The following is a 27,974-nucleotide window of genomic DNA, read 5'->3' as shown; positions in this document are numbered from 1 at the left end:
TTCTTGTACAGTTTCATATGAACTGATGAGCTCACTTGGCTGATTATGACTGGCCTTTGGGCAAGACAGACTTCTTCTTTATGTTAATGCATTTTCTCTTTATTTTTAGTGGACCTGTTCCAGTTTTGGTCATGAGTCTTCTTTTTATTGCTTCTGTGTTTATGCTGCACATCTGGGGTAAATACACACGTTCCTAGAACCAACTGCCAACTTAAAGCATACATCTTGGACCAAAACTGTGGTGGATCCTGGTTGTTCTTGGAGAGAGACTGGGGAAGCTTCCTATCACCTGTTGAAGTCCTGTCAACTTTGGCTAGAATACCGAATTAATTTCTCAGTTAACTGCTTGGGCAGCTTTAAAGCCTGCCATGGGTCATTTTATATTTGTATCTGTACACTTAGAATACAGGTATTGCAATAAAAGTTGTATATGGAAATAGAAACAGTCTAAACTGTATTTTTTCCTCTGCCAGTATACCACAGCTAACACATTTTACTAGTGGTTTTCATAAATAAACATATTTCTGAGTAAATGCTCTTCAACAGTTCAAATCAGATTCTTCCAAACTATATGCTGCTATATAATTTTATGCTAGAAGATCTTTTTTTTGGTGGATGAAAGAGACAAAATCAGATTCGCAAACATGAGAGGGTAACCACTGTCCTTGTGGAAATAAAACTGAGGTACGGGTGCTGAGATGGTCATGTTCTTTTAACTTCAGAAAAATTGTTGGATTTATTTATTTCATTTCCTAAATCCAAGTTGGAACTTTATTCAGTGCTCATGATACATAAAAGTTATATGTTTGTTTTTTCGAGCTGCACTTGAGGAACAACATGAACTGGTACCTAGCTGATTTTAAAAATAATAATTGCACAGCTGTCAAAGACATTTTTCACCCTTGGTCACATGGTGTGGTTCTTGGGGCTGTCCTGTGCAGGGCCAGGAGCTGGACTTCAGTAATCCTTGTGGGTCCCTTCCAACTTAGGATATCCTGTGATTCGATGACTGCAGGTCAGGACTCTTTCAAGGAAAATTAAATGGAATGGGAAGACTGGAAAAGCAATGCCTTCATTTCAAACAACAGGACATGCAAATAGGCTGAGATATAGCTAAGTGTTGCTTCAGATAATCACTCCAGTTTACTTCTGGATGTTCAGTATTTTCCTTTTGAACAGTGACACACCTCTTCCTTTTTAAAGGTATCTACATATTTGTGCTTTAGCATTTCTGTGCTAATATGGTCTTGAAGTTGGATGGAATGATTTTAGCCTTCTGTTCATGTTGAGTCCTGGTTGAGCTTATCATGAGAAAACTATATTCTTAGTTATGCAGCCTTGACAGAAATTCTAACTGCATGTTGTAGAAGCAGCCTTTCTTACCACCTCTCTTAAAGCAGTTCTTTAATTAGCATTACTTCTGAAAAGACCAAACTCTGCTGAACAAAAACAAGAATGAGGAATGTCGTCTCAAGGCTATAGAGGTAATAGTTTTGAGCTGTGCTAATGCCATAGTACCTAATGTAAATGTGGAGGGAAAGATAGAAGACTTAGAGCAGGAACTAAAAATTATCTTAGAGCATGTAATACTAGGAAGGTGTTTTCAGAGGTTTGGAAGCTGAGGAACAGGGAATTTTGGAGACTCAAAGGCAGTGGTGTATCAGACCACTAAAGAGGTGGAAGCTGATACAAATAAATCACGCATCAAAGGGAAAAGGATCCGTATATCATTTACCTCTATGTATATGGAAGGGAAGTTAAAACACAAGGGAAAATAAAGTAAGTAGGGGGAGTAGCTCACCATTTCAAAAGGTGGAGATAAGGCTTAAATGCTTTGCTTAGCGAGGAAATAAATTCTGTACAGTCAGTGATTTCATTTTACAGCAAGAAAATTAAAGAGAAGACCAAATGCAGGTCAGTTGTAGTGCTGACCACGTGAACAGACTCTGCTGAGCTAATTTGTGGTGCTCAAAGGAAAAGGAATGGAATACTCTGAAATACTGTAGGAATAAGGAATAACAGTAATATCAAAGCACGTAACCTCTTTTTTACTATGTTTTCTAATACACCGTTTTACTGTTATCTAATACAGCAGGAAACAATTTTCTTTTAAACACTTCCAGTCCCTAAAAGCTGTTTTCCCACATCAAATAATTCTATTTGAAGCCTACCATATTTTTGCTTTTTTGGTGTCCTGCTGCTTCTAAAGACCAGAATTGATGATGATCTTGGAAAAGTGATGGGGGGAAAGCTTATTGCTGTAAAACCTTTAAAAAATTTTTGAATACATTTAATTCAACTGAGTATAAAAATGTTGACTATTTTGACAGTGCTATCCTTGCTTAAATATTTTGTTTTCTAGAATGGCCTGTATTATGGATTTTAGCATGCACTATTAAAAGAGCCTAATGTCTCTTGTTTTGCACAAATTGATTCCCACTCTTTCTTGGCTTTACATTTTGTGTCAGCTTACCTCTGGTGATACTTAAGTTGGATTCTGCTAGCTGAAGCACCAGTAGTTTTATTTTTCTTGTACTTCATTAAAACCCTGATTTCTCTATTGTATGTTTCCAAGTTGTGATTATTTAAATTATTAGCATGAATCTGTTGGATATTCATGCTTATATTCTTAGTGTTTCATGTACACGAGTTGTAGTGGAGTCTTGCAACTGATGGTTATCAAACTTCAGCTCCAGAGAGGTAAAGAAATGCAGGTTGCAAAGACCAGATTTTTGGCTAATAGTGAATGTGAAATTCTGTTTGGCCTGGGTGAATAAATTATACTGATAAACAGTAGCTAATCTGTGATACAGAAAACTAGTCTTTCAGTAATAAGTAGAAAACAAAGAAGGACAGTAATTTGAAAAGCTTTGTATCAGGTGACTATGTAAGACTTCGGATTTTTATGCCTAATGGTATGTGATCGAAATACAAGCTTGACTGAGCTGACTCTTGTAAATATCTTAGGAGCTGCAGAAGGCTCTTAAGTCCTCAAAGACCTTTACTTTGCGTCGTTAACATTAAGGATTCAAGATACCTGGAAGAACTTGTATTTCTGTAGAAGAGATGATAAAGTACTAGAACCTTTTATCCTTGACTGAAAGTGTTTGCAACCTCAGACTCCATTATCCCTCAGCTGAAGAAGGGGTTTTATGAGGAGATGGTTCTTTTGCACGAGTTCATCTGTGTCTTACAGTTTTCCTTCCCCCCCAGCTATATAGCTGAGTATGAGAGCAGGCTCAGTCTAATTTAACAGTGACTTAGAAGCTAAAAGACAGTGTTCTTGAGGGTTGGAAGGAACAGGTAACTGATAGAAGAGGGAGATGTTCAAAGCTCCTGCTGTGCAAAAGCCTTGCACTTTTAACTTGTTTAACTTGTTTAACTTGTTACCCAGGAAGAAAAGGGGGAAAGAGACTTCTTTAGTGCCTTTATGATAGGAAAACTTTAGCCTTTGCACTTGCCTGTATTTGCACACTGAAGTTGATCACCCATGAGCTATTGATCTGTAGGTACATGGGCTTCATCAATTTCAGTGTTTCCGAATTGCCTTTTGCCATCTTTTTCGAGGTTAGTTCTACTGCACAACACACGCACATGTGCACACACATGCTCCTTCCAGTGGTTTTTGGTTTTGGTTTTTTTTTCTGCAGAAAGAAATTGCTTCTAAGTCTAACTTGTTATATACTTCCTGTTTTGGTAATAAGGCTACATTGACATCTTCATATTAACTGTTTATATAAATGTGTTTCATAGAAGACTTTTCTAAACTTAGCATTAGTAATAATATACTAAGAATAGTAATGATTCTCAGCTTCAGATCTCTGAGGCAAGGCTCTGTTTTTTTGTTTTTTTATTGAGGGGAAACTTTTACAACATTTGTGATTTCTGCTATGATTTCAGAAGTTGCTGAAAGGCAGGCTAAATAAGAACAGGTGTGAAGTTACTGAGTATATCTCATCCCTGACATGTATTGTTATCTTATCTTCCTTCTGTGCCCTAGTTATCGCTTTTTCTCTGGAGACCTCCAAAGATCGTGAACTGTGCCATGTAGTAGGATAATGCTCTTATGCAGAGATATGTCAGGCAGTAACAATAATAAATGGGACAGACCCATTTTACTTAAGTCAAAAATTCAAGTTCAGATGTGTATCACCACAGATTGGATACCACTATCACACATGTGGCAGCAGGTTGCAAATAATTATCCTTGGTTTTTATTTTGAAGGATTTTTCACATGGTGCCTTTTGGAACAGTATCTGTGACTTTTTGACCAAACCAAGTGTCGTGGTTTAAACTAGTAATTAACAAAAAGGGGAAAAAAGGAATTATTTATTTCTTGCTGTGAGATATGGATTAAAATAAGAGCAAATCAGGCATAAAACTTAAAAGGAATAAAGAAGAGTTTATTGACAAACTACAAGAATAAGAACACCAGAATAAAACTTTTAGAAAAAACCTTTTCATTTCTCACTGCTCACTATTCTTTTGTTTACATGACAACAGAGACAAAAACTGTATAATTTTGATGGTTTAAACAGTTCTAATTCTTTCTATAGTCTTTTCCTCAGTTTCTGTAGAGAAACAGAAGTTCCTTTCTGTTAATTTATGGAGTTTGTCACAAGAAACCTATTTTTGTTATAGTTTCTCGTTTCTCTGATATCAGCTGCTCAGAGTTACTGTTATTAAAGCCCACCCCTCCCATTCCACATCACTCTGAAAATGTGTTATGGGTCATGAGTTTGAAGATAGCATTTTTAAGGATAAGTTAGTCAAAGGTAAAAAAGTATTCTTCATCTGCTTCTGTGAGCTTCACTAAGAAACAGTTTTTCTCATTGCCTCTCAAGGCTTCAAATTTCTCAGCACTTCACTATACCACAATTACTTCACTTATTACTCAAATTTACACTTTGAACACCTTATTCCTCTCCATACTCTATTATGAATTAAAGGGGTTTTTCTCAAGACTTCATTGTCCATTTCCATAGTTTTAACAGAAAGATATTTCAGCTTAATTAAAGCATCTCCTTAATTCTCTACCTTTCTTGAAGTCTCTTTTCTTTCTTGCCACTAGTAGTTTATAAAGTCTCTTTTCATGTTGATTACTTTCCTTTTCTCTCTCTGGATGAAAAGATTAATCTGCAAGTTTCATCTGGATAAGAAAGAGTTAAAATCTTGCCCAGGCTTTGTAGATGGTTCTGTGATCTCTGCTGGAGCAGCAGCTGAAGCTGTCTTTAATAGAAGATTCTTCATGGCTGCTCTGCAGTGTAGTTGCTGTCTCAGCCTGCCGCAGGTCCAGAGCTTTTCTCCTTTACTCGGCAGTTTCCTAGTAAATTCTATTACAGCAAAACCTGCAGCTAAGCCAGGAACCGGCCTGGCCCGGCTCAGCCCGGGGCAAGCCCCCGCCGGCCCCCATCTCCCGGCCGGGAGAACGGCAGGCTCAGCCCGGCTCCCCACCCAGGCCGCATGGCCTGGGCAGAGAACGGGAGGCCTGGAGCTCCGCCACCCTTTACAGCCAAGAAACAAAGAACCACTACAGACTTCTGGGTGTACACTTTAAGGTGGGGTTCACAAGTTGATTCTACTTTTCAATGGCTAAAACTGCTGTCAATTCTCAGCAATGACCGATAATTGGTCAAGAGAAAAGACTCCCAGGAGACCCCAGCAACTTTAACTTTCTTAAAGGTAAAGGAACTTTATGACACCAAGATTGACATATTCTTTGAAGTTACACTATTATTTCGTAAAATAGAACTAAGCAAAACTTCCCAAGCACTGCTTCCTTGAAAGAGCTGCTTGTCTTAAAAAGTGAAAAAAGTGAAATTCCAGCTAGTTCAGTGTGATTTTTTTTTTTTTTTTTAGTTCATGCATTTATCACTGAGTAAATATACTGACCTGTTTTCTTCTCAGAAACTACAGAGAGATAGAAAATATGCTTACAAATGCTGCAGAGATTAGACATCATCTGAGTAAAGTGCTTCCAAAATCAAAAAATAATTTGTGGTTAGTGTGCTCTGGTTTCAGAGGGGCTGCATTCCCAGCATTGCTTTGTTTTCAAATACTATTCTGTGAGACCTTCCAGTTTATTAGCTACTGTCTTGGCTGTTTTTCTGCTAAGGTAATATGAAAAGAACCTAAAGCAATGTTGCCTTAAATTCCAAGATTGGCTGGTAAGTAATGTTAATTCCCGACTAACATAAAAGCGTCATGCAGTTGGAGTGTGGAATTTGTTATAATCACTGAAGAAGGACGTGTTCCTCACCTCAGGGAGACATCTGTGAGGGAGAAAACATAACTGCATGATACAACTGTACAGAAACTTGTAAAGGACTAAACTGTGGTAATTCAGTGTGAATCTGAACTTGATGCAGTTGTGGGGTTTGGTAAACTGCTTTCTAATTTTGTTCCATTTTTGTTTCCATATTCCTTCTTTTCTTTTAAAAACTAGTTCATGAATAAAATTAATTAAGTGTAATACTAAATATCTTTTAAAAATTAGCACTCAACTTTCTTTAATCTCAAAGCAATTTTTAAAAAATTTTAATTAATTTTCTTTTTTGTTTTATTGAAACTACGATGAAAAGTAGTTGCAAGTGCCAACATTTTCCATTAAATGGAACTTCACATTGAAATCAGCTCTTAACACTAGATAGCCACAACAGTGTGAAATAGTACTGGAAGTATGGGTATAGGTCATAGCAAAATATACTTTGGTAAGAACTGGATGTCTTTGATCCAGATCCCTGCTCAGAGCAGAGTAATCATCAAGGCTTGATCAGGTTGCTGAGGGCCTTCTGCAATTGCATTTTGAGAATCTCCAAGGAAAGGGTTTCTCTGGGTACCTGTCTCTGTGCTTAACTACTCTCTGGTGAAGATACTGTTTGTTATATCCAATTAGAATTCCTTTGTTAGACCTTGAAGTGATTGCCTCTTGTCCTTTTGCTGTGCATTGCTGGGAGGGCTCTAGCTCCATCTGCTTTCTGACCTTAGCTGGGAACAGTAGCTCGTGTTGTACCCTCAGCCCCTTGAGCTGAACAAATCTGGTTGTCTGTCCCTGTGTGTCATGTTCTCCAGCCTCCAACCGTCTAAATATCCCTCTCATAGATTCTCCAGTTTGTTAGTGTTTGTTTTGCACTGGGGGTACAGAAGTCACTTTTCCAAATTAGTGTGTAATAAGGGAGTATCTTTACAAGTGCTTCAGTGACATGCCTGTTGTGCATCTTGCTCCTTGGTTAGCCTTCATAGCTGCAAGGGTGTGCTACTGGTTCATGTCCAGTGTGGCCACTGGGACATTTTGTGCAGAGTTGATCTCTGGAGAGTCAGGCCATGTCTCACTGCATGGAGTTCCTCCATCCAAGATCCAGGACTTAACATTTGTTGGTCCTGAACTTCAGAACTTCACTTTTTTCTGGCTCAGTTTTCCACACTGCTAAGGTCCCTGAGATTGCAGGGCTCTTCTCCACCAGCTACCACTTTGTGAAATTTGGTGTCCTCATAAACTTGCTGAAGGTGCAGATAATGAGACCAATTGCCTTCCTGCCAGCAGCACGGCAGTGAGTTTGCATCACTGCAGGATTACTTTAAGCTTCTGTCCCTGTTTATGGCCATCCTCAAAAAACCTGATATGTCTGGGCTTGAGCGTAATCCTGGCACCGAGATACTGGATTTCACATAAGGACAGGCTCTAGCCTCATGCATGGAGGATGCAAGTGAAAACTCAGACGTGCTTGAGAGTGCCTTCCCAAAATTCACTAGGCACTGTTCCCAGGCCTTCTGCTTATTCATTTCTCACTCACCACCTGTGCATTCAGATCTATCTGCTGGCTCATAAACTGATTTATATAAAGTTCTAACTTCTCAATAGCCTACACCATTTCTGCTACATGCAGATCTCACACAGACTGCACTAGAAGATGCCTACAACATGCACTAGGTGGCCAGAGCAACACATAAAAGTTAATTTCTGGTATGATTTCAGCTGAAAAGCATGTTTTTCTGAATTTCCTCTTAGCATTCCCAGTGCATCCAGAAGAAGGAAGAAAACTTCCAAGTATATACTTACCCTGTATTCATTCTCCCCTTTCTCTGAAAGGAAAAGGGGCTCTAGGAATATAACTGTAACAATTCTTCAAGGCTCTTATTTGCCAATAAAAAAGGATTGTTAAGATATTTTGCTAAAATGAGTTGAAGTCACTGCATACCTGTGTGATAGCTGTGTGTCCAAATGCTCCATTTGGTGGGAAGCTTCTCTTCTCCTTGTCTCCACACAGATTTTTAGGTACCTTTACCAGTGATCCTGTTTCCTATCCCTCTTGTCTGCTCTCTGGCCTAAGAGCCTCTGGCAGGTTCATTGTTTGTTGAGAAGGATGAGAGTCCTAGTTCTTTCTCCTGGAACATTTGTCTGTCCAGAGTCTCAAGGCTGCATGGTTTTCACCTCATTTTCAAGTCGACAAGAGGGTAAAAGTGTTGAGGAAAAATTGTCTTCATATAATCCCAGGTAACTGTCAGTGCTGACCAGCCAGGTCCTGGATAGTGGCTGAAGCATGGATGTTTTCCAGGGAGTTTGGCTGCAGATGTTTGAATGTTTACAACTAGCTTATCTTTGCCATGTAGATGTCAAAGCTGATTGGGAGAAAATAGTACCAATGTCTCAAAGTTCTCTTTCCCTAGTCTTGCAGGCAACACAATGTTAAAGCATTTTACAGATTGATCAAACTCCTTAATTGAAGATACATGAACTTCCCATGCCTTGTCTGAGAAGGTACACTGGGATATGTAGCAGTTAGATACCTCCCTGTATAAAAAGACACCTCTTGGCAGTGAAATTGTAGGTGTAGTCGTGCCAGATTTAGTAAAATCTGTAGCTGATTCACAGGCAATGTAAATATGCCTTACTTTAGGAAGATGGTGTTGGTGGAAGTCAGTCTGTGCCTTACCCCTGCAATGCACGACCATCAGGTAATGAAAAGATACCTTTAAAAGCCACCTAATCGCCATGTTTTGTAGAAAAGTTCTGTGAGACAATTGTATTCATGCTCCAGACCCTGTTCCTCCACCATCTACAGTAAAACAGTGGCTTTCAGATAATGCTGGAGTTGGCAACAATACTGCTACTGATAATTCATGGATCAGATTACAGGAAACTTTGTCATAAAAACTGGCATACATTCCAAACACAGCATCCTGTCTTACTCTAAGTGTCTTTGTGAAGTACCCAACTGTGAAAAACCTGCAAAGGCAGATTAACGTGGGAGAGTGATGGCACCATGGGTTCTGGCATTCCAGTGTAAATCCATTGTGCTGTTGTAAACCAGAAAATGTATGGAGTCAAAGCCATACTTTCACATACAAAGTCTCATTTTTTCACTGTGCATTTAACACCATCAGGTCCCAGATTTGAAAGTGTAACTGCAATGCCTAATTAGCACGCCCATGCTAAATATTTCCAGTACCTTCTGTGACAGAAGAGCTTTCATACAGAGCTTCCCATCCTACATTTCCCTTCTCACCCTCACTTGATGCTGTTGGATAAAACCCCTATAGCACCAAGAACCACTGCTGCTTACTAGCTATTAGTAATAAGCTGTACCACCATAATTTCATTATCCTCACAGTTTTCTGCCTTCAAGTTTTGGCCAGACTAACCCCTCATCATAACACTTGTTCTCACCTCCTGATAACCTCCTGATAAAGTAGCAGTTGCTGCTTTGAAGGAGGACATCATTCATGTGTCAATGGTGAGGTGGTTTGAACTAGATATTCTTAAAGGTCCCTTCCAATACTAGCCATTCTGCAACTCTGTGATTCTATGTAGCTCAAGTTTGGATGTAGTTCAATGAAGAACTGACTTGGTCTTTATTGGTCTTGCACAGGCAGTTTCCTTCAGCTTGCTGAGAGAGGCAGTAATCATAGGTCATGTTCTTTGTTGCTGTGTGTGAGATAAAGCTGTTTAGATGAAAGCAATGCCACTGCTTTGCTCCTGCTTTCATTTCCGCATTGCATCAGTGACACTCCCAATTTCTTTGTGTATGTGCCCACTTTTGTTCCTTGCCAGAAAGCACTGCTTGGATTTCTGCTGAGGGTGTCTAGCATCATCCTGCCTTTTCCATGAAAATACAAATTGATATGAAAGCATTGGGTCGATCCCACCTTATCACATCTGCTTCAAAACTGATCTCTGTGCATTAGTGGGTATATTCTTTTGTCACCTTAATGAAGAAATAATAGTGTTTGTCTCAGGCCAGACTTGCTGAGTTGGGCTGAACCTCGAATATATATATTTTCTGTGAGATGTATGCTGTCCTTGCATGGAAGCAGTGTAGAAATTAAAGAATTCAATATTTATTATTATATCTTTATTATTATAGCAGTTCAGTGACACAGGTCAGGCTAGAATTCAGGATTTCTGGGGTCCTTAAGTTATAGATATTCCTCTGTGTAATACTGTGCTTGGCATAAAAATATAAAGTCCATCTGAGTTAGCCTGTGCATGAGCTGTGAGCATGAGGAATTATAGGAGGATAGTGGCACAATGTGTCAGTTTACAGCAGAGATTGGCTGTGTCCACCTCTCACCCTAATGATCACTCTCAGTGATAGGAAGGACAGTGATAAGTTGGGGCTTAATAACATCCTTCCTAGAGCTACACAGAGGCCATGAAGAAGTTGAAGGTAGTCTTTTCATGACAGTTCATGACAGGAAGACAAGAAACAATGGGGTTAAGTCAAAACAAGATCTATTGGATATAAGGAGATGGGTTTTCACTGCGAGGATGATTGAGCCAAGGTTGCCCCTAGAAGTTGTGCAGGCTCCTTTCTCCATTGGATGTTTTCAAGAGCTGATGGACAAAGCCCTGGGAAACCTGGTCTGATCTCATGAATGACCTGCCTTTGCAGTGTAGGTAACAGAGGGTTGCGCTTGATGACCTTTCAAGGTCTCTTCCAAGCTGAATTATCCTATGGCCATATGATTCTTCTGGAGCCTTTTTGACACATAGATGAATGTCTGCATCCTCTGAAACTTGTTAATGTTTCTGCTGCTCTGCTACACAGCAGATGATGCAAAAAGCTGAAGATAAAGCAGAACCTCAATAAAGTTACACCAGATTTTCAAAGGTCTTAGAGAGTTATGGAGAGAAAGAAGATTCTTAGTTTTATCAGTTATATTATTCAGTCTTTGGAGCTTGATTTTTTGATAGACTGAAGTAGAGTTCCATGATTTTAGGTAAAAACATAGTATGCATTGCAAATAAGTAAGTCCCATAAACAAGTCTGCAGGAATCATCAAAACTGTACATGCTACTCCATCTGCTGGGGAAATCAATAACAACTTCTAGTATTTAAGAGGTGGAGACATTCTTCAATCACAAAAGCAGGGTTTTTCCAATCTGTTTTGTATCTGTAGGCAAGTGTCTTTGCTTTTGCAATACTTACACTACATAGGATATACAGGAAATCTTACTTGTTTGGGGAAATTATGATTTTTGAAAAACTCTACAGGTATAATTACTGTTTTTTTCCCTTTCCCTTTATTTTGAAATGAGTCACTCAAGTCAATGTTGCTGAGAGGTTGCAAATGAAAGACAAAGCCCTGAAAAGTTTGGCCTCCTCTTTTCTGTGCATTGTAGACTCAGAACATGAGAATGTTTACCAAACTACCCAGAGCAGATCTCGGAAGTTAGTCTGTGGTGGTCCAGGATTGCATTCTGTCTGTGAAGGGCTTAGCTCAGTGGTACCTGATTAACAACTCTCTCAGCAGGAATTTTCTTCATCGAGTTCTATAATGACTCTGCTTAGAGGTAAATGAGAATGATGGTGTTGAAGCTGCCTGAAAATAACAGAAACATGTTAGCATGAAATTCCCATCTCATATTTTTGGAAGGTAATAGGTGTAAAGGTCAAATAGCCTCCTCATGAACTATGAGACTCCATGTCTGGTAAATGACTTCTCTCTTGAAATAAGAGAGCCTCAAAGGAAAAAAAAACATGCAAGAGTAAAGGCTGAGCTAAGAATTATATAAATTTCGTAGGTGTCTTTTTCTTTCATTACAAAATCAGTAGTAACCACTTTTTTTCAAAGTAACACACTTTTCAAAGTGTTCCATTGAAATGGAACTAGAGAGGTCAGAGACAGTGAGCTTCAGTTTAAATCTGCATTTATATGTTTTGATATGCAAGCAGAGACTGAGGATTGTATTTGCTGTCCTGAAGACTCACATCTACTGTTTATTTCCATATTTTGAGCTAGAGAAAGAGCAGTGAGCACCTATCTGGAGTACAATCACTTCCTTCTGGTGAGAAGTAAGCTTTCATTTGGACCAAAGAGAGTGTTAAAGTGCTTTTCACAGCCATGAAGTCTTCAGTTTTGCTCTTCTTTTGCAATGAATAAAAATGTGTGTTTGTTTCCTGTATGATGGCAAATTTGTAATTCAGACATTTGTCATGGAGACTGACTGATGAGTAATGAAGTCTAGTCCCTTCTAATCTAGTCTGAATTGAATATTTGATCGTGAAGAGAGCATTTGCATCACAGTCCGTGTCACTTCCCAGAGGTTCACTTGATTTGAAGACATGAATTCTTGGAGGTTTTTCCAAGCTCAGAATTTTACTGGGGACTTCTGTTATATACTTTCAGATCTCCATGAAATGGCCAGGGTTCAAGGAACAGCTGTAGCCTTGTAACCAAGTAGATAAGGTATTCCATTTATTGTAAGAGGCCACAGGCTTTGTCTCAAGTTAATAGTGAAGACTTCTGAACCTGTTTGGCTTTGTATGGACTTGTCTTGGGCTACTGATAAATTAATTTTAGCTTATTTACCTGTGTTAGGGTATAACACCTAATCTTACATATTTTTTGTAACTAGAAGATATTAATAACAAGCATTTATTCTCTGTAGAATGAACTGTGTATGACTGATCCTGGAATAAAGCACCTTATGGGTTACAGGGACAGGATGATACCAGAGGCCCCAGGGCTCTGAACAGCTCAACAAAGGTCCCTTGCAAGCAATTGAAGAAAGATACTCTTTACAAATGGGTAAAACCAGTTAAGGATAACAAAAGAACTAATGCTAAGTATCTGACGTATTTAGAACACACCATATGTAACAGTGCACATGTGTAACATAGAGCCAGAGAAGAGCGAGGAGAGAGTAAGGTACAGAGGGTGCTAGAAATCATGTAAAAAGGATTCCAAGCAGATTCCAAGTAGAGAAGAAACCATCAACATCATACTGGCAAAAGATTTAAACACTAGGAACTCACTGTTCCTCTCCCCCTGCTCTGAACTGTCTTTGTTAAGACCCAGAGTGCAATGGAAAGGAAAGCACACCACCAAAAAAATGGGTTGGTATTTCCTGGGCATAGTGACCACAAAGTGATAGAGTTTTCAACTCTGGGTGAAGTTAGGAGTGGTGTCAGCAGAACTGCCACCTTGGACTTCCAACAGGCAGACTTCGGCCTGTTCAGGAGACCAAAAGGCAGTTCCTGCTTGACCAACCTGATCTCCTATGACAAAGTGACACACTTAGTAGATGAGGGAAAGGCTCATCTACCTAGACTTCAGTAGAGTGTTTGACACCATCTCCCACAGCATTCTCCTGCAAAAACTGGCTGCTTGTTGCCTGTATTGGTGAAGCTTTTGCTGGGTAAAACTGCCTGGATGCAGGCCGAGAGAATTGTGGTAAACAGAATTACATCCAGCTGGTGGCCGATCACAAGTGATGTTCTTCGGGGCTCAGTATTGGGACCAGTCCTTCTTAATATCTTTATTAATAACCTGGATGAGGGGATTGACTGCACCTCACTATATTCACAGACATTACCAAGTTAGGTGGGAGTTGATCTGCTGAAGGGTAGGAAGGATCTTCAGATGGACCTGGACAGGACAGGCTGGATTCATGCTGAAGACAGACTGAAGATAACTCCATAAGGTTCAACAATGAGAATGTAACAACCCCAGGCAGTGCCACAGGCTGGGAGCAGAGTGGCTGGAAAGCTGCTCTACAGGAAGGGACTTGGGGGTGCTGTTTGACAGCAACTGAGCATGATCCAGCATGTGCCCAGGTAGCCAAGAAGGCTGATGGCATCCTGGCTTGTATCAGAAATAGTGTGGCCAACAGGACAAAGGAAGTGATTATCCTGCTCTACTCAGCACTGTTGAGGCTGCATCTCAAATCCTGTGTTCAGTTTTGGGCTCTTCCCTTCAAAAAGGAGATTGAGGTGCTGCGGGTGTCCAGACAAGGGCAACAAAACTCATGAAGGGTCTGGAACACAAGTCTTATGAGGGTCAGCTGAGGGAACTGTTGTTGTTTAGCCTGAAGAGGAGGAGGAGGATCAGGGAGGACCTCATCACTTTCTACAACTCCCTGGAAGTAGGTTGTAATGAGGTGGGGATTGATCTGTTCTGTCATGTTTCAAGTGCAAGGATCAGTTGAAAGGGCCTTAAATTGTGCTAGGGGAGGTTCAGGTTAGATATTAGAAACAAACCTGTCACTAAAGGTGTGGTTAAGCACTGGAATAAATTGTCCAGGGAGGTGATAGGATTGCAGGTAGGTAGGAAGTGTTCAAGAAGCATCTGCATGTGGCTCTTGAAGCTGTCGTTTTGGGTTGATGATTGGATGAGATGATCTTTAAGGTCTTCTCCAACCTTAATGATTCTGTGATGCTAAAATGTTTTTGTATATACAATTTTAAGTAATATAATTTGAACTGTGAAGCATTAGTGTCATTGTAACTGGATAGGTAATTCTTTCATTAGACTTCAGCTGGACTCACAGTAAGATCATGGCTTTGTATATATGGTGTGTTCCCTTTGCCCTTAACTTTTCAAGTTTATCAAACTGATGGGAATTCAAGCAGTCTAATAATAACAATAATAATAATAATAATATTATACAATATTAATAGTATTATACAATAATAATAATAATAATAACAATAATAACCACAATAATAACAATGTCTATAATACAATAATGCAATTATTTGATAGCAAAAATTAGGGGACAGTCATGAACTGTGTATCCCTGACTGATGTAGCAAAAGTATCTTGGGGTGGCCTGTCATGAAGGGGTACATGCCCACTTTTTGCTATGCTTAGCTGGAGCAAATGAATCCATTTCCAGAGATTTATTTTTTCAGAAGAGGATAAAGGTGAAAGCTGTACTCAAGGAAGGAGTGTTGTTATGTCTGAGAAGCCTTCATCCTAGAGAGGCAAGCTGTATGACTTTTTTGAGTCTTTAGGAAAATACAGCTTACACACTCCTCTGGATGACACTACTGGATTTGGCCTTCATGCACTTGACCCAAATACACTGAATATGTGGTTTAATTGATGAGATATTTGGGGCTGTTTCAAGCAGTCATCATCCTCTGACAGCAGTATTTGCTGTCTTTCAAGATAACCTTTAAGTGCTTCTAGAGTCAGTCTGGTTAGGTCTTGTGAAGTCTTCTGCTGTTGAAGCTTCTAAGGAAGAAGAAGGAAACCCATTAGATTTAGAGCTTATTATTTTGTCTAGCACTGTGTACAGTGATTTAGGTAAAACAGTCATCACATTTCAGAAATTGTACCAAGAGAGCTTAGCTTGGGAGCAGGTCTGTGAAGGAATGTGTGATGGTATTTAAAGGAGAGCATCAAAGACAGAGGAAATTACTGCTGCTGAAATTACTGCTGCTACTGTGTTGTTTTAAAAGATTGGAGAACAAGCCACACAGATATTAAGAGAAACTATTGTAAGCCATAGGCTGTTTCCTGTAAGGCCAAAATGCAATCCCTACAATTCAAACTGCTCTTCATATGTGTGAAGGACAGATTTAGACCCACGAGGGAAAGAAAAGCTGTGAAGAAGAGGAGGAGGGCTAACAGCTTACTTCTTGGCTGTTAACATTGAATAATTAAGCACTAACAGCCAAAAGGAAAGCTGTTGTTTTCCTAGTCCAAATACCCAGCCAGGAATAAAACATTAAGCAGCTATAGAAATGATGTCTTTCATTTTCTTTTCATAAAACAAATGACTAAGTTAAACAACATATACTTTGGATAGATGGAATATAAGTGTATTTCATATAGCCAGAATTTTAATTTCAGGAATTTGTGCTTTGCATTTCATGGGTAAACTGAACATGACGTACTGACTCTTTTCCCTTAAAATTCATTGCGCATCAGTGGAAATAAAGGCCAGTATCTAGTATGCTAAAGCTTTAAACCATGACCACTTTATGGTAAAGAATTCCCTAAAGTTCTTGTGTGTACCAAAACTTACCTGTTTTGTTTTTTTCCAGCTGTGTTAATTGGTTCAAAAATTTTGTTGTTTACTAACCTTGTCCTGCTTCTGGAAAGCATTAGTCCTTGCTTTTACTGATGGAGGGTCTGAAGGTGTGGCATTAGGCTCTGGCCCCTGCCACTTTTATAGTCTTTTTACAAAGGTTGACCTTTCTAGAAGTTCTCAACCTACAGTTTAAGCCTACCAGAGAGGAGCATAAAACAATTTTTTTACTGGTAGATTTTCCTGGGTCTAAAGTGAGGATTGTAAAAATTTGAGTGAAACGGAGACACCACATTCATGATTTAAGAGTACAACCCATACCCATTCACACGTTTTATACTGTAAGAAAACTCAGTGGGGAAAAAAAAGCCTAAGAAAAAAAGACATATGAAATGAAGGAGATATGGCATTCAGCATGTCTGACAGAAGAAATAGCCCCCAGAGCCAGAAAATTGTCATCAGGTAGCAGTGATATCAGTCTAGAGCTCCTTCCAGCTTTGGATCACAGGGCCCATCAGCAGAGCTCCCTGTATACAGCACCCCTTCACAGTCACTCGTCAATCAAACAACTCTGAAAATAAAGACCACATGTCATCAAATTTGTGGAATTCTTCTCTTCCTGTTTATGCAAGAGCTGCCAGATCACTTATGTTGCTGCAGCAGCTTTCTGTCCTCAGAGAGGTGGGTGATTTTCTTTTCCTAGTGTCAGCGTAGATAAGTCCTTTCCCTTCTGGTGTGAAAATTAAATGTTGTTGTAAGACAATTTCATGCTGCACAGGACACTGAGGACCTTTGTAGGAATGCAAAGGCATTAGCTTTGAAATGGTGTTTATTCACCACTGTAAAGACCTTCTGCCACCACGGATAGGGAGGAATAGAAGGATGGATCCAGAAAACCATGTTTGCCTGCGGAAAAGCCTTTAGACTTGTTTGTGTTGGTTAGATTCAAGCACTGTAACTGGCAAGTTGCCCCAAAGATACAATGTATGCTTGTGTGAAGGCACAGGAGCAAAGCAGAGAGGCTGTTGACCTGCATTAGCTCTTGAAGTGTTCAGCATGTCATTTGGCCTGGGCCAAAGATGTGCAAGAAGCAGTGCTCATGCTTTTGTGGGAAGGCTGATTGCTTGTCAATTCACAGTTTACTTTCTCAGGTGCTGCAGGAATGGGAAAGAACAGTCCTATTTCAGTGAATTGTCACCTGTACATAGCTTATTCCTGCTCAACATCGGCAGAGGTGCCATAAAAAGTAGAGATCACTCCTTGTAGTAACCATCACTCCTTGGAAAAGGTTGAAAATCATATTAAAAACCTCCAGAAATAGCAGTAGTTTTGCTGGCAGATTTCCCAGCAGACCATATGTCAACCTTTTCTGGTCAATGTAAAATCCGCAATCAGCTGTTACTGGATTATTGCCCCACCTCAGATGTATCCCCTCCATGTTTTGCCCTCTTGCTGATGCCACCTTGCCACCCTTTCCAATTGGCTTCAGGCTCCCTTTGTGTGACCTTTTGCTCACAATGTGTGCTCTCAGAGAAGCTATCACAGGCTCTCAAAGCACTGTCTCAACGTTCCCCACGGCCAGGATATCGTTTGTTCCTCTGCATTCCTGGGCTAGGGCCCTTTTTTTTTGGTGTTGCTTGGCCAATCTTAAATTTTTTTTCATAAAGCCTTCTTTTGATGAATGCTAGGTTTCTTTCTTTGATTATCAGATGAACATTCCCTTCCTCTTCCACATCTGTCTGTGTTTTCATTCTCTTTAACATAAGAGACAAATTTCAGAGGGTTTTCTACCCTCCTGGGCCAGAAAGACAACCTGATGCCTCTTCTTTGCTGGTCTTTACTCCATATGCTGAAGAGGAAGGCTTTGTATATTTTTTAATGTTCTCCCATAGCATTAATTCTTTATATCCAATATGAATTATTGGCAGATTAACAGCAATCTGGAAAAACAGATGGTGCTTTCCAGACCTCCCTCCTCCTTCCCTGTCATGGTTGAAAGGAAACTAACATTAATTCAGCCCCAGCCTTCAGTGAGAGTGCAGGCCTACTCAGTGTGCCAGGCTGCCAGATATTTACGTACAGCTTTATCTCATGTACGTACGTCCTATTTCTTCTAGATATAGAAAGAAACCTCTAATATATATATCAGTGTTTTTATAATGTGCCAAAATTTTATCTATAGTTACAGATGCAAATATAAAACCTCCACTTAACTACGTCCATGTCTAATCACATAACTATATATTAGTGGCTCTGCATTTGTGCTCCTAAATAGATGGAAGCGTATTCACAAAAATACATATATACATATGTATATGTATACATATTTGTATACATGATACATCAGGTGTGTGTTTCCTAAATCCATTTGGCATCAATATTAACATTTCTCTGCGGAAACTCTTAATTAAGTCTGATTGAAGGTTGTTTTTATGGCTTGGAATGGCAAATGTCCACCAGCTACTGGTTAATCACAAATGTTTTCCCTGGCTAGAAACAGATCCTTGTATCACTTTTGCTGCACAGTTGCACTATGTCCTGGCTTTATGTATCATGTTTGGCACTATTTCAGTCTTTCTCTGCTGGACGACACTCTTCAAAGATTTCTTGTCAAGAAAATTAATCGTGCCAGTTGTGTGTATGACTTCTCCCTGTACCACCAGTATTATTTGTCACCAATTGTACTCTTTAACAACGGGTAAGAACTAATATACCTCAAGATCTTTCTTCAGACTTCTTCCAGGAAAACATTATTTTTTTTAACAATTCTGTCATTTCACAGGAGTAAGATTAGTGAGAAATGCACTGAAACCAACAAATAATTAGCAAGTAATATATACACATGTATATACACACTGATGCGCAGAGGTTTCAGTCTGAGACACGTAATGTCTTTTTGGCAGATGCTTTCCCTTTGTTTTCTGTAGTTTATATTTTGACTATCTTTTCTCCCAGCCTACAATTAATAAAGCCAGTCACCACAGACCGTGAAATTCTTTCTTCTTTCTTCTTTTGCATACTAATAACCTGTGCTGTTCCTTACTGTGCTGTCTGTAAGAAGGGTTTGGATGGAAACCTCTTCAAGGCAGAAAGGATCCATAGCATTGGTTAATGAAGCCTGTGGCAGCCTCTTAAATTCTGCACTTCTACACCACTTACAATATTTATTTTTTCAGGTTTTTATGAAAAATAGTATTTAGTCACTTGATCACAGCTTCCTTACATTGAATAGCAAGAGGCCACCTTGCCAATGAATGAATATTACATCTTTGATGGAAAGCACTGCAGGGAAAGAATGTCAACTGGGATGTGGAAGAATTTTGTGAGGTTTTGTTGTGCTTTACTTTGGTTTTGTTTTTCTGTTTCATTTGTCACATTTTGGATGTTTGGAAGTATCAAGCACTACTTAAAAAGTTGCGGTGTTTTCCTCCATCCATGTGCAAGGACCATCTCACTTAAGGTCAAGCATATCAGTGAGAAGCTTACCAAGAGAATCTGGAGGTCTGCGATGAAAAGCAGAATTTATTTATTGCTAGTGGCTTCTGGTGTCATTTCAGACTGTTTCATGCTCATCATATAAACAACCCCTTGCGTTTACTCAGCTATATACTTATATTCCAAAAGGAGTAGCATATGGTACGAAAACCAGATGCCCCTGCCCACATAAAAGCTCTATACATTTGTTTGAATGTAGTCAGGAAACAGTCACGATCTTCTTCCCACTCTCAGAGGAGTCAGCTGAATGCAGCCAAGACCCTGTTTAGCTCTCAGTGACTACTGGTGTTGCCTAAGCTGTCCTGGGGGATAATGGGATGGACTGTCTTGTCTCATGGGAATGTTTCACCATGAGAACTGAACTTTCTATGCTCTGTGAATTAATTCTCTCTTCTGAGATAGTTTTTTTCTTCCCCTACAAGGCTATCTGGATTCCTCCACAGAAAATTTTAACTCCATCCTTCTCCTGCTTCTGTCTCTGTATTTCATTCTTTGCTTCTGTGGAGTAGTTAACATCATTAGGGCCTCCTTTGCAGTTGAATTTTATATACAGATATGGCCTCTGCTTCCAGAAGCCAAGTTTGCATCCTGTCTAAAACTTATCTTTAATTCCTGATATTTTAAAATCAGTGCTCCAAATGAGAACCTGTCACAAAGCCTGTAATGAGTCACAGATTAAACTTCTCTTGCATCTTTCCTTCTGACCATTCTTTGTTTGGAGGTTGGTATTTATGTCAGCCATTAATTTTTTATAGGCTCCTTTCAGCTGCCTTGCTTCTACAATTTTCTGGCATGTGCAATTGTAACAGAACACGATGCTCTGAACACTAACATGGGTCCCTTCCATGTGGCATAGAATCTTTGGCATGCTTTGCCATGAGATGATGGGTTTGTCAGTGTGCAGCGGAGGTCTGGCTCCGTGCTCTGCCAGTGACCTGCCATGCGGGGGCAGAACAGCTCCACTTTGGAACATGAAATGAGTTCTCCCAAAGAGAGCTGGTGGCTCTGCAGCACTTCTCTCCACAGAGGCAGACATTCCACTGAAGAAAGCTGCAGGATTAACTGAGTTCCCTGGAAGACCCTTAGGTTCAGAAGATCCTCATCAGTCTTGTGTTGTTGTTCTATGCATTTGCAGGAGCTGATTTGGCTGCTCCTACTATAGTCCCAACTCACAGGAAGCCCACAGTCATGAGAACTTTCATATCTTCTGCTGTACTTGAGTTGTCAGACAAGCCAAATTCAGCTCCAAATATTTAGTGAAGATCAGAATAAGGTAACAGTACACATGACTGCTGTGTGCTGGCGGCATCCTTGTATAGACTGGGCCAAGTGTGATACCAATGGGAATTGCGTATGCAGAGGAACTGCATGGCATGCAGCAGTGGTCTCCAGTGGATGGACCTCTGCATCTCCTATGCAGACTCCAGTTGTAAGATATGCAGAAGCATGGCTTTCTGTTAGGACCTATATTATTTAATATTCTACTTTTTTCAAGATTTCTGGTCATGGACAGTAAATCTTTAAAGGCACCGATTCTATTTTTAGTGGTGCTATTCTGAAAGTCTTCCCTGCAGAAACTGCAAATACTATTTTAAAAAGTCTTTACAGCTCTAAGTCATATGAGTCATAAAAAAGGGTTTATATCTTCTCTTTTAGATTTAAAAAGAGTTTTTTCCTCCAGTAGATGCTTTGCTCTCCCACAAAAATGGATGGGTTCTTTCAGTCAGAGTAGAAGGTGTTGTTGAAGGCTTTTTATATGTTTTTCTCATGTACATCAGATGATGCAACTAATGAATGGACAGCACTGTGCCTGATGTTTGACTTCAAAATACCATTTAATACTGGGCTTGGCCTGTCATTTCTGTCCTGCTGGTGAAGCTGCACTTACTGCATGCCACTTGATTCTTCTTTGTTGCATGTGTCATGCCATTAAAGGCCAGAATTCAAGCAAAGTATCTTTTTGGTTTTGATCTTTAATAAAAAAAAAATCACATAAGCAAAAAGGTTTACATGGGCAAGGAGGCAAGGATCTCTGCTCTCTCCTCCACTTCCACCTATAAAGGAGCTTCCCTTCTGAACTGAAAACTGTATTTCTGGTAACACCTGAGTTTCTCTTCTCTCTCTCCTGCTCTGGAAAAAAACTTTCCACTGAAATTGGTGAATACTTCTGAAAAGCTACTTTTTCAAAACCAGCAAGAAATAGTGCTAAGCCTTTAAAAAACTCTGAGTAAAATCCAATTCCTTAAATCCCTGATGGAAGAAATCTTATTACCTTCAATACTATTATATACAGGACAAAGCCTGTAAGGCTTTGCTGAGAGATTGAAAAAGGCAAATTAACGACAGCACTTGAAATTACCTGTAATTATCAGTGACACTGGGTCAGCATCATTGCAATGACAGTCTCAGAGTGTGATGATTCTGACTGGTTCAGGATTTATGCAAAACTGCCAAACAAAACGTGACCTCCACAATCAGTATTAACGTATCTCTGGAGCATTTAAACATCTGAATTCACAATCTACTGTGTAGCCGCTTTCATCTTTTGAAGAGCAGTTAAATTCTGAAGGGTCCCAAGCGTTTTCCTGGTCAAAATCACCTCTCCTTTCCCATTCATATTTACTCAGGCCTCTCTCTTCACTGTCACCATCACACAATGTCTCTTCAGCAGCTATAACAACTGCTTATGTGGAAAAGTAATAATAGGAAGGCGTTTAATGAATTTTAAGCTGACTTTAATGTAATTTAGCAGCTGGAAACAAGGAGAAGAGCCAGCACAGTGTGACCTGCCAGCTCTCTATGGATTGTCAGTGGTCAATGTAGCACATATTTCAGCACTGCTCTCCAGGGTACGCTGGCAATGTTTCTTTTCTCTAGCTACATTCCTGATTTCAATTAAATCAGCATCTGAAGTACTCCTTCTGATATAGTTAGTGCCTTCCAATAAATGCTTCTGGCTTTGTTTCTCCCCAGATGCTGTCCTTCCTAACACTTCTGTGCTCAGTGAGTGAAGCAGACATCACCTGAAAAGCAAAGATGTTTTTAAAGAGACTAAACACAAAGTTTTGTCTTGAGAAAGCAGGGAAGAAAAAATAGCCCTTTGGTTACAGAGCCATAATTCCTTCCTTTCTGGGGAATGTCTCCAAATCATTCTTTTGTTCACTCCCTGTTACTTTTCAGTATTAGATCTGGAGTGGTGTTGGGTTTTTTGCCCTTCCTATAACTATAAAGGAATTTCCAACATAAAACTACTCATCAACTATACAGCTGAAGGTTTAAGTTTGGAGGTATGAAGCATACCTTGAAGTTCTTTTCTCTTTATTTTCCACTGAGTATATGAACCAAATTGTTAACACATTGACCCAGTGCCTTTGAGGCGTTATAAGGGTTTTTATGCCAGCCTGCAATTAGTATTATATAGTTTCTTTTGAAGGAGGCAACAGGTGTCTTAGCTTTCTGCTCTTTGCTTCCGTCCCCTCAAGTTCAATGAAAAATATGCAGTTTAACACCATTTATTAAGATTACCCTTGCTTCCAGTTCAGATGTGTCTGTGCTTAGACATGGGAGGAAACTACATTTGTATACTCAGCTGGACAAATGACTGCATTTGTCTTCAATTTTGCAAAACTTTATCTTGATACAAATTCATTTTTGCAGTTTTCAGCTGTTTTGACCTTAAAAAAAACAAACCCACAACAAAAACCCACAAAAACAACCAACCACAAAACCTCTCTGTAACATTATTGTGATGAGCTCCACAGGCAGGTCTTTGTGGTGGCCCCACTACTGAGATACAACAGGAGAGAGAGTTGTGCTGGTGTCATTTGGAGCCAGTCAGCTTCAGAGCTTTGCAGAAACCATCCCAAAGAAGACAGCAGCCTTTGGATAGTTTCCATTGCTTGTTGGCACTCTCATTTTGCCTGTTTGGGTTGATCACCTACAGTGATAACCCAAGGCTGCTGAACCACAGTAACCAGCTCGTCCATGGCAGCGTGCAGCAGAAGGCTGCAGTTCCAGGGATCTGACTGCTCATGGCCACCATGTCTCCAAAGGCATTTGATCTATTGCACATTGCACTAGCTGGACATTTAAGGTAGGATGAGGATGCCTCTCGCTCCTGGCATTTACAGGTTTGTGCATTGTAGGACTCCCAGATACCAGCAGCTGTTCTGCTCACAGCTGCATGGTTGGGCTCCTCGCAGCCAAACAGCAGAGGGTGTTTAGGGCCTCTTGGCACTGCAAACCAAGCAGTGTTACTACCTCTGAAGTGAGATGCTGGGGTAGGACCCATGCTGTGGGAGGGGAGAAAGGAGGGGAAGGAGCTGGCTCAGAGAGAAAGGAGAAAGCCTGGGGAATTCAACTTGTTGCTACTGTTAAATGAGATGAGACTGAAGACCTCAGCTTGAAACCTCCTCTCATCCTCTAAGTGGAGTCAGCAGCTGCATTGGCATGGCTGTCACCAGCTCCAGTGTACAGAGCAAGCATCAGGGCTGTGGTTGGTTGTCAGCCTGCTGCCCAAGGCAGCTGTGTCCTCTGTGCTTAAGACTGGCCCTGCTGTGCATGGAAGTTGAAGGCAAGCAGGCAGAGATGCTTAAGCCCCCAAAGACAAGATATGTAGAAGCCATTGAGCACTGACCTTTTGCTTCTATCCCTTCATTTTCTTGAATAATTTCACCAACTGCAGACTCAGGCTGCAGATAAACAACATTTTAGTTGGGACCACTGCTGACTATTCCTCCCCAGTTACACATTCTTGTCACTTCTGTTGTGGTGTCTCTGGGACCCTGACATACAGTCAGGAGCTCAGAAAATTGACCGTTTTATGGAAGTGAAGCCAAGAGCAATGATATGACGCTTGTCTGAAAAAAAACCCAACCAAAAAACCCCAACCCCGAACCATAATATTTCCATTCCCTTTGTCCTTTTCAAATTGTCCCTGTCTCCACTGACACTTCCCTTAAGCATCAGTGGCATGTTGACAAATTCAGTGATTTGTACCTGATGCCAGAAAAAAGCTTGATGCTTACAAAACATCCTTGTGATTCTGATAGTTATACCTGCACATAGAAGTTCCATGGGAGATTAAAAATCCCACATGCAAATTTTTAGAAGAAATTATTTTGAAATCTGTAAATGCATATGTACTTACGCTGTCTTGTACTATTACCTCAGTCTGAAATAGTCTGTTAATAGATAGGTTATTTTCTTAACTATATTCTAAATTGTGTAATCATCGTGTTCTAAAAGTAGTTCTTATTAATATGAAAAAAAAGAGAATGTTTGACTAAGCCTGAGGGCTCCTGAAGAATGGTGTCTAATTGTCAGGGCTATAACAGCCTAAAAACGGTGCTCAGAGCCCAGAGCTGAGGTGTGAAACATACCACTAAGTGCTGGGGGATTCATAGTTACTTGCACCACAATGTGAGTGGGCAGACTTATGAGCCTTTCTGAAGGGAGGCACGATGCTTTGATGTGCCCAGTAATGACATTATGAGTTCTAATTGATGTAAGCAGTAAAGACAGAGTGCCTCATGGCATGGAAAAAGAGACTGGCAGATACCATTAGTTGGTTGCTGAGCTTTGGTTAAAGATTGTCCAAGTGAACATCTCTCCATTCAATCACATTTTCCACTGGAAATTCCTCTTTCCTTCACATATCTTTTTTCAAAACCTGTGGGCTCATTTGAATAGTTTGCCACACAGGTACCTCAGATGAAACCACAGGCTGTAGCCTCAAAAGGAGTGGAAATACTATTTTAAAGATCTTGTCTCTCTGTGAGAGTCAGGCTGGCACTGTCTGTTGCTTTTCTGCTTTTACATGTACTTGCCTAAAAGAAACTCTACTCCTTAAGGAGTTAAAAACCCCAAGTAAATAAAAATCACTTTAAAGGCCAAAAAATGTGCCAGCCAGAATTTGCCGTGGTTGTGCTGCACCTTCAGAAAATCCAAGGTTGTTTCACAAAATCCTGCATACAAGAAGGTTGGAGCAGTATTTAAAGCCTGAGGTGTGACACATGTCTAATTACTGTATCTGTGCATAAGGGTGCTAGCTCTCTGTGAGTAATTGGGGCAGGAGATGGCGTCCAAAATCCCCTTTCAGACATCACACAGGTGAGGAATCAGTGACAGTGTGGGAAACATGACTCACATCAGTAGTGATCGTTGAGATTAGATGAGAGAACAAACCTTCCTTTAGCTACCGTGCTGGATGCTGACAGCAGGATCTCTACAGCATTTGGCTCTGTTGTTTAGTAGGTTAATAAATCACCTTTTGGAGCATACAGTTCCCCACCAGTAAAGTGCTGGGCAGGAAAGAGTGGGACAGTACTATTCATCTTGGCAACAGCAATGAAGGTGTGTACATTACTAGAACCGTGTCCTTGGTTAATATTCCTCATCATGAAGACTTACTGGAAAAACTGAGGTGAAAAGATACTTCTTTCAGGCAACAGAGGGAGGAAAGAGAGCTTAAGATACAGACACATAAGATTCATTCATGGCTGTGATGGTGAATTCTTTCATCATGTTTGCTTTAATGTTGTTCCTTGAAGAACCATGTTTTAATACTTTTTACAGTGGAGATACCAGTTACAACTTGACAAAAAAAGCTGAACGGTGCCATACTGGAGTGGAAGTTTTTAAGAAGTGACTTAAAATCTCAGTATTGTTTTGCTGCTTATCGTGTATGAGAAATGCCTTTCATAAAAATAATTATCTGGGATGTGGCAGTTCAGCTAGATAGGGATGATTCCCTCCCCAGTACCTGAATCCAGCACCACACCCCCCTGGACAAGTAGGTGTGACTGCTGGCATAAGCAGGCATCAGTATATGTGAGTAGAGCATCTGGATAACACTGGATCAGTCAGGAGTCACCTAAAACATCCTGTAATTCAGACATTGTTGAGACAGACTGTTCCTGGGCATGACGGGTCATTACTGCCATAATAAAAGCTTCCCCTGAAGCTAGCAAATGTCCTCTCCTGTCCCTGACTCAGGTGCTATTGGCAAGGGAGAAAGATTTGGAATGGGAGATGAAGGTGAGCATGGGAGGCTGGGTTCAAGAAGAGGCATCACTTCCTGAACCCTGCAGGCCTTTTGGAGTTGATACTTCTGGTCTTTGGCCTCCTAAATCTTGAAAAGTCCACTTAGAAGCAGCACAGGATAGGGAGAAGTCAGAATGCAGCATCTTCTTTCATCCTCTGGAGACCACAGAATTGTTATTCCTTTGGATATTCTTTGGGGTCATTAATTGCTGTTCAACAGTAGCTAACAGGGTGTTCTGTTGGAAGATGTGCACAGAAACTTTTGTGTCTTTATCTGGTTTTATCCTCCCATGTCTCATAGAAAGAATTGTAGAATGTAATCAGTGTAAGCAGAGGATATTTTAAAATTCATTTTTGGCTTCAGTAAAACAGTGCCATAATTACTGCATGTAATTTTGCAGTGAATTTTTGAATAAAAGTAGTGTAATTACAGTCTATTCACTCTTCCTGATCACCTGTAGGTGATCCTTTCATTTGAATGGATTCAAAATTATCTGGTTTTCATATTCTTAATAATGACAAATGACCATTATTAGATCATATAGATTTGCTTACATTTGTAAAGGATGCTAAATTGTTATGAGTCTTTTAAGGCATGTTCATATTTTTTTAATCTAATGAATTGCAAATTAAGAGTACTGTGAACCTGTTACTCCTTTTTTCCCTCACCCCAGTTATATTATGAATCACTTTTTAAAAGATAATTGTTACACTAATGCCAGGGATGATAGGAATTCAAGTGGCTGAAATACAAATGTAGAAGGAAAGCTTAATCCTAGAGAGCTGAGATACTAGTAATAGGATTATAGGAAGAGGTGGTATAGAAAAGATGGAGAAAATAGTGAAAACAGAGCAGTAATATTTTGTGTAACACTGTCTTATACAAAATGCATGATATCAAGACTTCTGGTGAGAGATCTTACAAAAGATACAGAAACTATTGTGTTGGATCCTGGCTGGAGTGCTCTCATGACTGAGCACAGTCTGCTTAGGGAAGATCAGTGGGGTTGCTGTCCCCTCTGTCAAGGTGCTCCTTGACTGAGCAGAGCTCCAGCAGATACCCAAGGACGTATCAGCCAAGAGTCAAGGCCTATGGGCAGAGTGCCACCAGAGATGCTGTGGTGGGGTCTGACCAAAATCTCCTGAACAAGATGTGAAAGGTGAGGCTTTCCA

At 40.1% G+C, this 27,974-nt stretch overlaps 1 protein-coding gene across 2 annotated transcripts in view; it reads left to right on the top strand.

Annotated features, from left to right (window-relative positions):
• SEC61B (SEC61 translocon subunit beta) overlaps positions 1 to 27,974 on the top strand; it is an 88,949-nt gene that overhangs the window by 4,897 nt on the left and 56,078 nt on the right. The window contains exon 4 of one of the 2 annotated variants that reach the window (XM_058830342.1): positions 110 to 445. The exons of the other annotated variant lie outside the window; for it this stretch is intronic. Within the exon in view, the coding sequence (XP_058686325.1) occupies positions 110 to 197 (88 nt within the window). The 3' untranslated portion in view covers positions 198 to 445. Of the gene's footprint in view, positions 1 to 109; positions 446 to 27,974 lie in introns of those variants that run through there. 2 annotated transcript variants of the gene reach the window in all.

This window comes from Poecile atricapillus, chromosome 2, assembly GCF_030490865.1.
Source record: "Poecile atricapillus isolate bPoeAtr1 chromosome 2, bPoeAtr1.hap1, whole genome shotgun sequence".
In the NCBI taxonomy this organism is placed as follows: Eukaryota; Metazoa; Chordata; class Aves; order Passeriformes; family Paridae; genus Poecile; species Poecile atricapillus.
Note: the sequence above shows the minus strand (reverse complement) of the source record. Positions and strands in the feature narration are given on the sequence as shown.